The sequence below is a fragment of the Neoarius graeffei genome, chromosome 6, assembly GCF_027579695.1.
Source record: "Neoarius graeffei isolate fNeoGra1 chromosome 6, fNeoGra1.pri, whole genome shotgun sequence".
Lineage (NCBI taxonomy): Eukaryota > Metazoa > Chordata > Actinopteri > Siluriformes > Ariidae > Neoarius > Neoarius graeffei.
The window spans coordinates 54656834-54674205 of record NC_083574.1 but is presented as its reverse complement, the minus strand read 5'-3'; the positions used below and the strand labels follow the sequence as shown (position 1 = coordinate 54674205).

The 17372-nt window shown below is 39.8% G+C and overlaps 1 protein-coding gene across 2 annotated transcripts in view; it reads left to right on the top strand.

The window, feature by feature from the left end:
- Positions 1-17372, top strand: part of megf11 (multiple EGF-like-domains 11) — a 189174-nt gene that overhangs the window by 23085 nt on the left and 148717 nt on the right. For both annotated transcript variants that reach the window (XM_060923872.1, XM_060923873.1), the window contains exon 2: positions 15208-15300. In XM_060923872.1, coding sequence (XP_060779855.1) covers positions 15208-15300 — 93 coding nt within the window. The remainder of the gene's footprint in view (positions 1-15207; positions 15301-17372) is intronic.

Genomic DNA, 17372 nt, shown 5'->3' with positions numbered 1-17372 from the left:
CTGTGTGTGGGGCCACTTTTACACTCCCCTGACTTTTCTCTCCCCTTTATGTTGCAGACGGATGCGTCGGACAGAGGGCTGGGGGCTGTTTTGTCCCAGCAGGTGGAGGGGGAGGATCGCCCAGTCTTGTACATTAGTCGTAAGCTGTCGATGCGTGAGGGGCGCTACAGCACCATCGAGAAGGAGTGCCTGGCGATCAAATGGGCGGTCCTCGCCCTCCGGTACTACCTGCTGGGACGTCCTTTCACCCTCTGTTCGGACCACGCGCCCCTCCAGTGGCTCCACCGCATGAAGGATGCCAACGCGCGGATCACCCGTTGGTATCTGGCACTCCAACCCTTTAACTTCAAGGTGATCCACAGGCCGGGGGCGCAGATGGTCGTGGCGGACTTCCTCTCCCGTCAAGAGAGTCGGGCGGTGGGGGTATGTGGCAGCAGGGGCGTGGTCAAGCATCGGTCTGTGACAGGAGGGCGGAGTCAGGGAAGGTAAGTGGCAGAATCACTACACCTGTCGTTAATTAATGTGTTTGTGTCTTCCCAGTGACCGCGCCCTATTTAAGGAGAGAGAGCAAGAGCAGAGGGAGCTCTCTCCCGAACCAGACGACTGGAATGCGTGTGCGTGCATGTGTGGCTGAGAGAGAAAGATTTGCACTGAAAAGTGGAAATAAAAGTTTTGTGAACTCAGTTCTATCCTGCCGTCCTTCTGTGCTCCACCCACTAACACGAACTGTCACAACTATGTTTATAATAAGTCTATAAGAAATTTAGTAATTAACAATACAACTCTTCTTACAAAATAGTTAAAATTTTGCGGACGAGATTCCAAGTAACTTTGTAACAAAATGACTTTTAAAATGACTCCAAACTAGACACTGTCATGTCATTTGGCATAAAGACTGAAATCTACTGGACTAGAACTTAGAAAATAGAAGAAAATAAAAACTCTATTAAAATATAAATCTGCATCCTACAAAGCATATTATTATGACTGTCATTCTTATGAATAAAAAATGCACATAATAATAACATAACAATTGATTGGCAGTTTGGCACTTAACATAATACTGTACTGCAAAGTTTCATGTAAACTGAACTCTTAATCAGCTGACTGGATTAATCAGATACTGTCAACCCTAAAACACTAGTTCAACTGCATCGTGAAATAAAAACCACAGTGAATACTGAGTGTATTATTTAGTGTGCCACTCAGGGAGAGGGAGGTGCCTATAAATTTTGGCGAGGCTAAGACCTTCGGTAGCCAAGTTATGAATTTTTAAATCCCCGCACGCGAGTGGCTGGAGCCAGGGCTCGTGCTAAAGCTTTCCATGATTCGCACTCGTTGCTGATGTTGGATTGGACTGACCCTGGGCTGGTTCAAAAGGTCATGGGGAGAAGGATGTGCCTGTAAATTTTGGACCAATGGTGGCTGAGTTATGAATTTTTAAATGCTGGCTTGAGCCAGGGCTCATAATAAAGATTTCGGTGAGCAGCGCTCACATGGGGGTTCCAGAGGAGAATAATGAGCCGAGGCGGGGTTGTAGCGGGCCGTGCCTGTGCTGGTTCGAAAGGGCTTGTGTTGAAGGAAGTGCCTGTAAATTTTGTCGGGGCTAGGACCATTGGTGGCCAAGTTATGAATTTTTAAAATCATACCTGTGGGGGCCCGTTTCACAGGCCGTGTTATGACAATGTAGTCGCCCAGTGTAACATTTGGAAGTAAATTAGACCTATATCTTTACAATTTTTTCGTGGGCCATCGGGTTTGATGCTTTTGAAATACAAATGGACACATTTGAATATGTTTTATTGGCCATCTGGTCCACTGCCTTTGAAATACAGACGGACAAATGCAAAAATTACCGGTCAATGTCCGCCGGTCCGGCCTAATTTCCCACACTGGTCTTAAATTGCCTTAATTTGGGTTAACCTACACTGTGTACAAAAAGCCTGTTAATAATGTAAACAATCTTTATTAATACTGCAGCTCTCGATTAATTAACAAAAGAATAAAAAAAGGTATCCTATGGGTACATGTGGCTACATATAAATTTTTTCTGATACCATGGACATACAGTAAATATAGCGCATATATATTTACTCTATGAGGCAGTAGCCACAAAAATGAAGCATAATCCAAAAATGAACAATTTAAAAATCACAAAAGTAAAATATACCAAGTGTCTGTACTTTATATTATTCTACTCTTACCTCTTACAGTTTTCGAAACTGAAACCTCAGAACCGAGGCTGACATTCACACGCTGTCGCACATGGGACCACTGGCCGAAGAAGGCGAGGAAAGGGGGACGACCTGGAGTATATTTTAAAATAGGAACGCACTTTCCCTCGGTAATAAGCATAAACATGTCTGAAAGCGATTTCTTTAATCAAGTCCATTTCTTTTGAATAGTGAACCGAATTGTATACACTTACCGGTCATTTCAATCGGAACATGTGTATGCGCATGCGCAGTGCGCAGTTGTTACATTCTTACAGCACGATGATATAGTGGCTGCTGCCTCTATATGAGGCTGTAGCCATAAAAAGTGAAAATTTAACGATTAGCATTATTAATGTCTATTCATATATGACTCGTTTGGCTGTTAATGTATGTGCTTCATTATTTCCTCATGCACAAAGCATTAGTGCATACATTATTCTATTCATTATTCTGAGAGCATTAGTTTCAGTACCTTATAGTAAAGTTGTGTGTGTGTGTGTGTGTGTGTGTGTGTGTGTGTGTGTGTGTGTGTGTGTGTGTGTGTGTCTGGGTTGGCAGGAGGTGGGGGTGGTTATTGGGCTCAGGGCAGGTGTGCAGTCACCAAGTTTCTGCTGGTTCTGCTCTGTGTTTAATCCTGCTGTTCTCACTGGCAGGATTAAGAGCTTTGTAGTAGTGCCGATACTTCGCGCTCAGGGACACAAGTCTGCATTAGAACCGTTTTCATTACGTAGGTGTTGATCTTTGCTTTTCTACTCAAATTAAAAGTTAGGTTTTATCTTCTCATAAGTGCTGCTGTTGAGCTGTTTTGTTTTTTCCTCTTGTAGCAGAGAATGTGTCCCATGTGGGGCTGCTAAATTGTAAGGTTGTGCTATAACTCATGAGGTGGCCAAGACCAATGGACTTTTTTTCAGACTGCTTTAAAGCCTTAATCAGGAACAAGTAAAACACTGTCATGCTCTGCCTAGCACTAATGTTGGGGTTACTGAGAGTGAACAGGGTAAGTGTACCTGCTGTATCTTGAACGACTGTTTTACTCAAAAACAGGCTATTGTTGTGGTTAAAGTGTAGGCTGCCAGGTAGTTTGTGTTTTTAAAACAGACTTTAAAAATAATTAAAAATTAAACCCATGTGACATTATCATTATTTTGCATTCCTGACTACAGTCTTCAGGATCAGTGATCCCGCATTTTAGGAATGGCAGTCACACATTTAGGGTTTTTTTTTCCCTCAGTATCTATCATCAGTATATACTATAGGAACTGCAGTCAGTCATAAGAAATATAGAATACAGTCTAATTATACACTTAACACAAAGTAGCTTATTCTGTACACAACTGGACACCTAGGGCGGCATGGTGGTGTAATGGATAGCATTGTTACCTCACAGCAAAAAGGTCCTGGGTTTGAGCCCAGTGGCCGGCGAGGGCCTTTCTGTGTGGAGTTTGCATGTTCTGCCCGTGTCTGCGTGGGTTTCCTCCAGGTGCTCCGGTTTCCCCCACAGTCCAAAGACATGCAGATTTGGTTCTCTAAATTGACCGTAGGTGTGAATGGTTGTTTATCTCTGTGTCAGCCCTGCGATAACCTGGCGACTTGTCCAGGGTGTACCCCGCCTCTCGCCCTTAGTCAGCTGGGATAGCTGTGACACTGTAGGACAGGATAAGCAGCTACAGATAATGGCTGGATGGAAGGAACTGGACACCTAATGGCATACAGTGGTGCTTAAAAGTTTCTACATAAATATGACCTAAAATATAAATCAGATTTTCACACAAGTCCTAAAAGTAGATAAGGAGAACCCAGTTAAACTAATGAGACAAAAATATTATACTTGGCCATTTATTTATTGAGGAAAATGATCCAATATTACATATCTGTGAGTGGCAAAAGTATGTGAACCTTTTGCTTTCAGTATCTGGTGTGACCCCCTTGTGCAGCAATAACTGCAACTAAACATTTCCGGTAACTGTTGATCAGTCCTGCACACCGGCTTGGAGGAATTTTAGCCCATTCCTCCATACAGAACAGCGTCAACTCTGGAATGTTGGTGGGTTTCCTCACATGAACTGCTCGCTTCAGGTCCTTCCACAACATTTCGCCTGGATTAAGGTCAGGACTTTGACTTGGCCATTCCAAAACATTAACTTTATTCTTCTTTAACCATTCTTTGGTAGAACTTGCTGCATGACCCACCTTCTCTTGAGATTCAGTTCATGGACAGATGTCCTGACATTTTCCTTTAGAATTCGCTGGTATAATTCAGAATTCATTGTTCCATCAATGATGGCAAGCCATCCTGGCCCAGATGCAGCAAAACAGGCCCAAACCATGATACTACCACCACCATGTTTCACAGATTGGATAAGGTTCTTATGCTGGAATGCAGTGTTTTCCTTTCTCCAAACAGAACACTTCTCATTTAAACCAAAAAAGTTCTATTTTGTCTCATCCGTCCACAAAACATTTTTCCAATAGCCTTCTGGCTTGTCCACATGATCTTTAGCAAACTGCAGACGAGCAGCAATGTTCTCTTTGGAGAGCAGTGGCTTGCAACCCTGCCATGCACACAATTGTTGTTCAGTGTTCTCCTGATGGTGGACTCATGAACATTAACATTAGCCAATGTGAGAGAGGCCTTCAGTTGCTTAGAAGTTACCCTGGCGTTCTTTGTGACCTCGCTGACTATTACACGCCTTGCTCTTGGAGTGATTTTTATTGGTCAACCACTCCTGGGGAGGGTAACAATGGTCTTGAATTTCCTCCATTTGTACACAATCTGTCTGACTGCGGATTGGTGGAGTCCAAACTCTTTAGAGATGGTTTTGTAACCTTTTCCAGCCTGATGAGCATCAACAATGCTTTTTCTGGGGTCCTCAGAAATCTCCTTTGTTCGTGCCATGATACACTTCCACAAACATGTGTTGTGAAGATCAGACTTTGATAGATCCCTGTTCTTTAAATAAAACAGGGTGCCCACTCACACCTGATTGTCATCCCATTGATTGGAAACACCTGACTCTAATTTCACCTTCAAATGAACTGCTAATCCTAGAGGTTCACATACTTTTGCCACTCACAGATATGTAATATTGGATCATTTTCCTCAATAAATAAATGACCAAGTATAATATTTTTGTCTCATTTGTTTAACTGGGTTCTCTTTATCTACTTTTAGGACTTGTGTGAAAATCTGATGATGTTTTAGGTCAGGGCTTTTCAAAGTGTGGGGCGTGCCTCCCCTAGGGGGCGCCAGAGTTCTTCAGGGGGGCGCAACGTGAGGAAACATAAACCAGAATAAGTTACTATAGATAGTTTTCACATGACATCACAGAGTCGAGGATTCCCTAGTGGCGGCCATCTTGGGGGTCCAGCTTACCGTACAGGTCACTGAGCACACATTGTAACGCGCGAGTACAAAGTCTTCAAAAGAACCCAAGCAGCTATTTAAAGCTAGCAATGGTGCACACCTGTTGTATTCATGGCTGTCGTAATAGGTCAGATGATGACGTCAAGCGGAGCTTTTATGGAATTCCCACTGTACGGGAGCACGAAGGCGAGCAAACAAAGAAACTCAGCATACAAAGGAGAAATCTATGGCTTGCGAGAATCAACCGCAAGGATTATCAGCCTTCCAAACACAGCAAAGTCTGCTCCGATCATTTTATAAGTGGTAAGTTGTTTAAATAAACAATCAATTGTGTTTAAGTTTGTTTTTGGAAACCAAAACATCATGTAAGCAATCTGTGGAGAATGCCTAACTGGAACTGCTGAATGTACGTTTACACTGTAATGTACACTTAATATCGCTCGTTTGTCACGTTTCTATTTGAAACTTGTCACTTCACTCATGCAAGGGTCATTTTTGAAAAACATTTTAGGTCTATTCTGTATGATTTGATTTGTGTTTGGGATGCAAACAGCGCGCCTTTTGGCGGATGCCGCCTGGGCCCTGTACTACGAAACGGGTTTTCTGGCTTACCAGGGTAACTTCGAGAGTAACTTGATCACGTGCAGCGTAACTTCCCGATTAACCCATACTACGAAAGTTGGCTATGTTCAAACCGAGGCATGCTGCCATGGCAACTTACGCTGCATCTCAAACCTGCTCGTCTCAGGTTATGTTCTTGGTTAACCCGAGGATTCCGATTAACCACACCCTTTTTAAACACCACTTCTCCACCGACATTTCCTCTAGAGATAATGCCAGCGTACCTGGATGACCCGTGCGATATCGGAGCGCAGATTAGAGATAGGATTTATGGCTCTTTGATGGGATCCGCATCTTTGTGATTCGTTCTTTGAAAAGAGCCGTTCAAAAGACTGGCTCATTTGGCTCTTTTTAAATATTTATTCAGTTTTAAGAAGACAGCATCTAAAGAAGCCAGATCCCTCTGCTTAGACAGTGACAATATTTCTGGACATACCTTTTATATAAAGCAACCTAGACTTACATTATTGTAACCCCTAAACGCTCATAAATAACCATTAAAAAAACGAGGGCTTCAATGAATGTCCATGCAGAACGGCTTTTCTGTAAAAAAAAAAAAAAGAACCCACTCAAGAACATAGTTATCAAGAACGCAAGAATATTTTATAGAAAAACACTTGTTTTACAAAAATATTTAAGTCTGAGATATAAAATAGATACAACTACAATAAATATAACACAAGAACATTTTAATAGAAAAAAACTTATATTAAAAATATTGAAATTGTAACAAAAATAGATACAACTAAACAGTCAGATAAATAGATAAAGTTATAACAAGAACACAAGATTATTTTAATAGGAAAAAACAATTAATGCAAAAAATATATTATTAGAAAAATAGATACAACTAGACAAACAGATAAATAAATAAAATACACAAAAATAGAACAAACAAAATGACGATAGAATAAATTAAATGAACGTCCGTGCAAAGTAGTTTTCCCACAATATTATCATTAATATCACACAACTACATTATAAACTATATACAAAACAATTTGAACTATTAGGCAAACAGATAAAACTTGAATAAATAAAAGGCAAATGCTGTTTAGCCTACTTCTTGTCCTTGGGCAAAAGCTTTTTCATCTGAAACACAGTACAGAAAAAGAACGACACACACACACACTTACCATTATGAATGATGTTTTTATATTTCATTTTCACCTGTTGCCAGGTGCGTTTGGCACTGCTGTTGCCTCTGAAATGTTCACAGGACATACACCAACTTAGTCAAAGGGACTGAACAGTCAGTCATCCTAATTCATGTGACTCTGTGCACATATCAGCTTAACTAGGCTACTCCATGAATTTACCATACCAAATTTTATTCAGGATTTTTCGGACATTAAACAAGCTATATATGACTGGGGCCACGTCGAAGGACCATTTTCTGTGACTTGTGATTGATCATGAAGCTTTCTCTCATCCTATACTTCTGTTCTGGAACATGTAGAAGGGAGAATGCACTTACGCATTTACCCGATCGGCAATTCGTTGCCAACATGCTTGCCACTCCTTATTGGCAGCCACTGTGTTAGATTTTGCTCTTAATGTTGTTTTGAACTCCTCGTAGCTTTGCATTATGACAGCGCATTCTTCCTCCGTGAAGTACGGCGACCGTGCCATTGTGAACAGTGGGGATTTGCGCTGATAACCTCCCCTTTAATGTGAACGCGCATTAACCCTGATTAGGTTAAACCAGGTTCAACAAATCAACTTCATAACTGGCGTCGTAGTACCGTTTAACCCCAAACAAGATAACCAGGTTTTGTCAACCCCGGTTTAGCGGGGGAACCCTGGGTTACTTCTGGGTAGGTTAACCTCCGTTCGTAGTACAGGGCCCTGAATTGCGCAGATCCGATTTTTTTTGGGGGGAGGGGGGCGTTGGAGTGTCTGATTATAATTTCAAAGTAAATTCTGTATTAAAATTACTAAATAAGCAAATTCGTTACAGTCCATGAAACAGGAAGTATAAGGATGAGAAAAAAACAGTTTAAATCGGAAAGCTGCACACATTTGCGCAGCCCGAGCGGTGTGCAGGACTGCGCATATGTGCGCAGCTTTCCGATTTAAACTGTTTTTTTTCTCATCCTTATACTTCCTGTTTCATGGACTGTAACGGATTTGCTTATTTATTAATTTTAATACAGAATTTACTTTGAAATTATAATCAGACACTCCAACGCCCCGCCCTAAAAAAAAAAAATCGGATCTGCACGATTCAGGTGGCATCCGCCAAAAGGCGCGCTGTGAATATATAAAGTTGTATATATCAGACAGCCTTTAAAGTTTGATGAAGTCATTTTCAGGCTTTGGAGCAGGCTTTGGCAGTTTCAGACTTTGGCAGCCCTGCATAGTCACTTGAAAATGCATCTTTGTCCACTTCGTAGGGGTCAATTCCCCCAATCAAGGCCAGTTTGGCTGCATACCGTTGTCATGAGATGTCGTCTAATGTATCTATATACTTCTGTTTGCTTGATTTTGCCGACATTGATCTTTATTTTAGAAAACTGACTATATAACTTCATAAATTCATCCGAGATAACATAGCCGGTAGTGGCGATGGTCCATTTTGTTTGCCCCCCAAGATGGCGGCGGGGGGGGCGTTCCCCGGAATGCCGTGATGTCAGTGAAAACTATCTATTGCGGACATTTAGCGAACTTCAGCTTGCCTTTGCCAGAGACAAAATGGATCGATTTTTAGTACCTAAAGCTACAGTGAGTGAGGAGACAGAGTCTGGGCCAAGCAAAAAACTAGACCCTCCAGGATTTCGCGATGTTGCTTCAACGCAAATTCAACCAATCCCTGTGAATTCAGGGCGGTGTTGCAATTATATCCAATCACCGCAACCTTCCTGCAAATTTGACCAGTCGTCGTCGTCGTCTTGAGGTGACGTCGACAAACTCCCTTCCGCCTTACTTCCGTGTATACGTTCAAGAGAAGCAGCATGATGTGCGAGACAATGTTTATGTAGGCTTAAATTCTGTTACTGAAAGTGTGTTATGTTTACAGTGAGGGACTGTGTGCACTTTACATTATTTTTTTTTACTTAATACAAGAAATTAATGGATGCCAACATTTTTACCAAAATGGTATTTTATTTTCCATTGTTTAGGCAGCTTCAGCATCATACTGTGAGATTCTGTTCAAATTGTTATTTTCTTCTATGAAGCCTGAGCCATTTATTTTATTAGTTTATAATTATTGTTTAATTTAGTCTTCAGGAGAGACTGCCTGCACACAGTACTAGTATTAATAGTTTTTTTTTTCTTACATGAAAGCTGAGGCATTTATATTATATTTTAAGGTAACTTCATGTTGTGCTGTGAGGTTCTATGCACTTTAACTTTTGAACCAACAGGTGCATTTGGATAAGTAAAGCCTATTTTTCTGCATTTTTGTAGTCCTGGTAATTTTTTATATTGGTAAAGTTGTTTATAGGACCATTTCTCAGTGTCTTGTTTTTTTAAAATCAATAGTTTTTCAGTAATAACTTAATATTTAACATATCACTCAATTTTAATCACAATAAGAGAAAATCGCAACAATTTCTCGCAACTTTCACTTCCTCCTGCAATGTAATCGCAACAAAAACCTAAAAAACACCGCAACTTTCATTGCAATTTTTTGGAAAAACCCCCACAACATCAGACATTTTAGCCCGCAACAATCACAAAAAAGGCCCGCGGAATCCTGGGGGGACTGAAAAAAGAAGGAAGTATGACCACGATTATTTAAAGTTTGGATTTTCATGGACTGGATCTGAAGATGCTCCACTGCCACAGTGTGTTGTCTGCCAAGAGGTGCTCGCTAACGATGCTATGAGATGTTTAAAATGTGTAAAACAAGATGTTTAAAAAAAAAAGCACAGATGTTTAAAATGTGTAAAAAAAGATGTTTTAAAAAGCACAGATGTTTAAAATGTGTAAAAGAAAAAAAATAATGTGTACAACAACCATTTTTTTTTTAAATACGAATGGAACATTAAGTATAGCAACAACAAAAATTGTGAGGGGGGCACTGTTGTTTATTTGCTCTCTGAGGGGGAGCTGACTCTCCCACACTTTGAAAACCCCTGTTTTAGGTCATATTTATGCAGAAATGTAGAAAATTCTAAAGGGTTCACAAACTTTCAAGCACCACTGTATGAGCTGTATTAATATCCCTCGCACTATTTACCTGTTTTGACACAAGAGTCTTTATTATCAACATATTTATTTCTAAATGTGAATTTTCTCTTTAGTCCCAAGCCTTTCTCAGGCCCTATGTCTGAACATTTCTACTGTACCATTTCACACAATACAATAGTATTGTATTGTATTGTATTGTATTGTATTGTACACAACAGTATATTTATAGTAAAGTGCAATAGTGTTAGTCGTTAGACCATCTGAAGTTTTAATTATAAAAATGTGGGAAATTAATCCAGATTGAGATTTTCATGCTCTGTTGGAGATTCTACATGAAGCCCCGCCAGTTTTACCTTCTACCATCTGGATGGGAGAGTGGGAGAGTTGACTGCATAGCAATACAGCATTAATGAAATGATGGACATTCTGCTGCTATTTGCAGGAGAATTAGACTAAGAAGGTTTAATAAAGCCTCATGGACCAGAATGAAGTAGATTTCACATCTTAATGATGGCTGAGATTATGAGACCTCCATTTTATACGGATTTGGCTGCCTTTGCTTTCCTGCTTTTTTTTTTATTTTTACATCTATTTGTAGTTTTAAAACCATGGATTTCAAATAAGAAGTTTATCGTCTGGGGTAAATTCAGAATTAAGTGAGTTTGACTTTAGGGTGCTCTGTGGACAGTAACATCAGACACAATTTTCTTTCTTTTTTAAAATATATCTTCTATGATGTGCTTTTGTGAAGTAAGAACTCAATAATTTCCTCTTTTGAGTTGTCCTTATTTACTTTGAGAGCGCCAGTAAGTAGCTGATTAGAGTTAATTTGTTATAAGCCCGGTGCTTTTTTTTTTCTTATGTTTCTTTCTGCTGAACTCACTGAAGAATATCCAATCTATTAATGCTACATGGCAATCACCAATTAGCCCTATTATTACATGGTCTGATAACACTTCAGTGTAATGAGTGTAATTAGCTTTTTATCTAAAAGAAAGACTTAATTTTCTCCCAGTGTCCATAGAATCTCTCTCATAAGCAATTATGACTCATTGAATTTTAATTAAAATGTAAGATTATAGAAATGTACATCCATTTGTATCTCATGGAGAAAGATATGTTAGACCCACATATCAAATTCCAACCACTGAAAAGATTTAAGTACATGCCCCAATTTCCAATTAATCAGAAATTGATGACTATAGAAATCAGACATCATCACTGTTGGATTAGGAGTGGCAGTGTGGTCATTTCTTGTACTACTCTTAGTGATTCCATCAGGACAATATTTGGTGTCTCTGTCAGCACAAATTGTCAAGGGATGGCTTTTTTTGTATGCTTCAACATTAGGTTTGCTATTACTGGGTAAATCCGTGCTGCATTATTTGGCAGTGTTAAGTTTTAGCATTTCTGCTCTTGAGCATTTCTGCAATTTATGCTTCTGTCCTCTGGATGCTCTGTTCTGCTCGCTCTCTCTCTCTCTCTCTCTCTCTCTCTCTCTCTCTCTCTGTCTCTCTCTCTCTCTCTCTCTGTGTCCATGTTCAGTGCTGAAGGCCCAGTTGAGCCTGATTGAGTGATAATCCATAGTCATGCTGTCCAAGCCCAAGCCCTGCTGCCTGCTCTGTCTACTGCAGCCAGTTGAAGGGAGTGCCAGCTGCATAAAACACCCATAATTTCACATACACACAGAGATGTGCGTTTCTTTGATAAATACTGTTTATTTAAACCAATCTATGCTTAGACTTTAGTGTTGATTTATAAAAGAAGTACACGATTAAACGTAAGTTCAACCTGCTTTTACAAATAATGTCAGCAATTGTGTCTCCAAATTCCCATTGGATCTTTTCAATCTGAGGTATCTTGATTTATTGATGTGCTATAGTATAAGAACTCTACATGCCTGCAAATATATAAAAATATTCTATATAAAGTTTTTCATAAATATGCGTTGCACATAGTATGTGTGCTCCATTTGGCAGTGTTTGCTCCTGTTCCTGAGGCGTTGACATTTAAGATTTGTGCCATACTTCAGGCTCTTGTGTATGTGACGGAACTTGAAATATTAGGCTTTACTGAGAGGCTTTTTAATGCAGCTTACCTTGTAGTATAAAGCTAGGCTGCTATGAAGTGAAATGACAGAAAAAAAAAAAAAAATATATATATATATATATATATATATATATATATATATATATATATATATATATATATATATTCACATTCACTGGATATGAGCAATTGCACACGCTGATTGGCTACTCTACTACTAGGCTATCAGCACATATACTGTGAGTAGAAAAAAACAAAATGGCGGAGTGTGTTGCTGAACCAACCGAGGACGAAATAAAATCTCTACTCAAAAACAAAACCCCCAAAAATAAAAAAGCAACAAAATATGGAATAAACATATTTGATGTTAAGAACATATTTTTTATTTTTCAAGAATTATTATTATAGCATTTTTCACAAATTGCTACCATCATTTCACCGGTATGTTTATGTTCAAAGCAGAAATTATTTTGTCAGATGTTTTGTATTAAGTTTTTATTTGCAAAAATAAAGTTTACAAAAAATAAAAATGCTCTCTTTCTCAAACTCTGATGAATGTGGATATAATAAAACAGTTATTCCACTCAATCTTGTCATACATGGCTTATAGACAATTTGGTACTACACGCTTCATCGGCTATCAGCTCAGGTACGACTTGATTTCGTGGAATAACTGTTTTATTTATATATATATATATATATATATATATATAATGTGTGTGCGTGTATGTGTGTGTGTGTGTGTGTGTGTGTGTGTGTGTGTGTGTGTGTGTGTGTGTGTGTGTGTGATATCACGTTTGTGCAGAGATCTGAAGTTTGTCTTCAAGTGGTGAACTTATTCACAAGTGAGCGAAGCAAATGAGTGAAAATATTTTCAACACGAGAAGTTAAACTTCATATCTTCACACTACTGTGTAATGTTCTTTACATTATATGGACACATCCACAAAAAAAAAAAAACTATGCAAGTTAATCAAAAGGATTTTAATTTTGAACCGGTTCGCCATTTTGACAATGCACGTCAAATCTGCAGGAAAACACTAGGAGTGACGTCATCGGAGTGAAATATTGGAAAATATGTCACTCAGATCCACGATGTACTTTGAATGAAAAATACGAATTTTTCAACATGAGAAGATAAACTTCATATCTTCTGCCAGCGTGTGATTTTCTTAATATTATATAATATGCAGAAATTAAAAAGTGCCCAAATTTATCAAAATACTTAATTGATTTCCTGACCATTGACATATAGAGATTTATGTTACAGTTTTGGTTCTCCATGTCCCAGATGTACTGTAGCTTGTATGAAAGATACGAGTGGCATATTTCCCAGTAAAACACTTGTGTGTGTCTCTCTCTCTCTCTCTCTCTCTCTCTCTCTATATATATATATATATATATATATATATATATATATATATATATAAAACGCGTGTGTATATTCCTACTGTTAATAGTTGAACAAACACATGTCTAAGTCAAAGGACTTAGTGCATATGCTTTTTTTTCCTGCAGTCTCCCTCCACCCATATTTTGAGAGAGAGAGAGTGAGAGAGAGATAATGCTGATTACAGTCATAGTGGATTGTTCCAGAAACTTTATAGCTTGAGTGTTTGCTGCTTCAGATAAAAGCATGTTTGTTTGAGCCAGGTGACCTTCATAATCTCAACTTTTTTCATGCTAAATGTACATCTCCATACTCCCATCTTTTTTTTTTTTTAAATAAGGCAAGTCCTATGAGGCAAAGAAAAATTGAATAACAACACAAGGGGAAAACTGTCACCATGGCAAAACCTTCATGTAGGTCAATATATTACCCGCTTGAATCTAAATCTATGACTAAATTTGGGGGCCAGGAATACTAATGTGGCTGGCCAATCAATTGGCAGCCATGTTTCTCAATAGGAGTGATCAAGAAAGCTCCATGCTAGGTAAATGGTGCTGGAGCTCAGGCAGGGGACGCATTAGAGATTGGGCAAAATGCAGCCTGATCAAATTTGAAGAGATTTACAGCTCATTTGCCCGTGCCTGCTGTAGCTTACTATAGCTCTTTTCAGATGGAGCTAGAATGACACATTGTGTTAACCTGACCAAGGACATAGGCTCTTAGAGAGCTGTTCAGTATTTAATATGGTTTTGAATGAAAGTGCCAATGAGCGTGTTCAGAAGGGTCACAAAGTGATGACTGCCAGCTTTGGCCAGTGGCCAATTATCCATCACATGGGTTTAAAGAGGGCGGCATGATGGTATAGTGGTTAGCACTGTCGCCTCACAGCAAGAAGGTCCTGGGTTCAAGCCCGGCGGCTGACAGGAGCCTTTCTGTGTGGAGTTTGCATGCTCTCCCCGTGTCTGCGTGGGTTTCCTCCGGGTGCTCCAGTTTCCCCCACAGTCCAAAGGCATGCAGGTTAGGCTACTTGGTGGCTCTAAATTGACTGTAGGTGTGAATGGTTGTCTGTGTATGTGTCAGCCCTGTGATGACCTGGCGACTTGTCCACGGTATACCCCCGCCTCTCGCCCATAGTCAGCTTGCCTGCGACCCTGTAGGACAGGATAAGCGGCTACAGATAATGGATGGATGGGTTTAAAGACATTTTGTTTTCAAAATTGTTCCTGTTGAGAGTTTTAAGCCAAAGTCAGTACACTTTTCAGTCCAGCCTACCTTATTATTTCAGTTCACCATATCTCTTGCATCTGTGTATCTAAGCAGACTGCTTGGGTAGATTCCAGTATCTGTGGCACATATTACTTGAGAATATTGTATGTCTGACCATTAAGCACTTCTCTCTCTCTCTCTCTCTCTCTCTCTCTCTCTGATAGCTCTGTGTACTGAAGAATGTGCCCATGGCCGCTGTGTGTCCCCTGATACGTGTCAGTGTGAGCCAGGCTGGGGAGGACTGGACTGCTCCAGTGGTGAGTTCACTCTCTCATTAACTCTGAGAGCACAGTTCACTTCATTAAGGCCCTCTGGCTCGCAGTGTAATGTCTGTTCCCTTCTCCAGAGACCACAGTCTGCCTGCTGGAGCTCTCAATCTATTACAGAGAAAACAGCATAGGAGGAAAGCTCTCCACAATCACATTTATGCTACAATGGTATTCAAATCTTACACAGTAATCTCAAGGCTCAAAAGCCTAGAGACAAAAACAGCTGGGATCTCACTGAAATGAGAGCAGTGCTTAAAAATCAAGAAAGGAAGAATGGTCTTTGGGTTCAACACTTAAAGGTCAACAAGTGATTATTGTAAAGCTATGAGAAGGAAGCATACATATTCACACAGACACAAGAGTGATCAGGTTCTATTTTGTTTAATGATTATTTGGGTTGGCAGAGCATATCTCATTACAGTAGCTAAGGTCTTAATTTTCTTGAGGATGAAAACACCTTTCACATTATCCTGGTCAGGGTTGTAGTGGAGCTGGAATCTATCCTGGGAACACTGGGCACAAGGCAGGAATATACAGTAGATGGGCTAACAGTCCACTGCAGAGTGCCAAGCACACGCCCATTCTTATGCTCGTTTTAGCAGAGCCAATCAACTTGCATGTTTTGGATGGTGCATGTTTTGGGAGGTGGGTGGGACCTAGGGACTCTGGAGGAAAGCCACACCCACACAGGGAGAACATGCAAAACTCCACATAGACTTTAATCTGAGCTCAATATCAAGAGAATGAAGATGAAACCTGAAATCAGAAATAAAACCTAATCCAGTGGTCTTCCAAATCTATCTTATATAGTAATTCATTTTTTTGTTAATACATTTGGTAAAAAGACATTTATTAAAACATCTGTTAAATGTGCTTAAAATTAAGATTGGTTGCAAATGCAACAACATTTCAAAGTAAATTTGCAGTCCTTTTCATAATCTAAAACATGGATCCAACAATTTAGACATGCATGCCATGAATAACTGTAGTGAGGAAACACTGGAAATGGAAATAAAAACCCTTTCTTTGTACCCAACATTTGCAACCCCGATTCCAAAAAAGTTGGGACAAAGTACAAATTGTAAATAAAAACGGAATGCAATGATGTGGAAGTTTCAAAATTCCATGTTATTCAGAATAGAACATAGATGACATATCAAATGTTTAAACTGAGAAAATGTATCATTTAAAGAGAAAAATTAGGTGATTTTAAATTTCATGACAACAACACATCTCAAAAAAGTTGGGACAAGGCCATGTTTACCACTGTGAGACATCCCCTTTTCTCTTTACAACAGTCTGTAAACGTCTGGGGACTGAGGAGACAAGTTGCTCAAGTTTAGGGATAGGAATGTTAACTCATTATTGTCTAATGTAGGATTCTAGTTGCTCAACTGTCTTAGGTCTTTTTTGTCGTATCTTCCGTTTTATGATGCGCCAAATGTTTTCTATGGGTGAAAGATCTGGACTGCAGGCTGGCCAGTTCAGTAGCCGGACCCTTCTTCTACGCAGCCATGATGCTGTAATTGATGCAGTATGTGGTTTGCCATTGTCATGTTGGAAAATGCAAGGTCTTCCCTGAAAGAGACGTCGTCTGGATGGGAGCATATGTTGCTCTAGAACCTGGATATACCTTTCAGCATTGATGGTGTCTTTCCAGATGTGTAAGCTGCCCATGCCACACGCACTAATGCAACCCCATACCATCAGAGATGCAGGCTTCTGAACTGAGCGCTGATAACAACTTGGGTCGTCCTTCTCCTCTTTAGTCCGAATGACACGGCGTCCCTGATTTCCATAAAGAACTTCAAATTTTGATTCGTCTGACCACAGAACAGTTTTCCACTTTGCTACAGTCCATTTTAAATGAGCCTTGGCCCAGAGAAGACGTCTGCGCTTCTGGATCATGTTTAGATACGGCTTCTTCTTTGAACTATAGAGTTTTAGCTGGCAACGGCGGATGGCACGGTGAATTGTGTTCACAGATAATGTTCTCTGGAAATATCCCTGAGCCCATTTTGTGATTTCCAATACAGAAGCATGCCTGTATGTGATGCAGT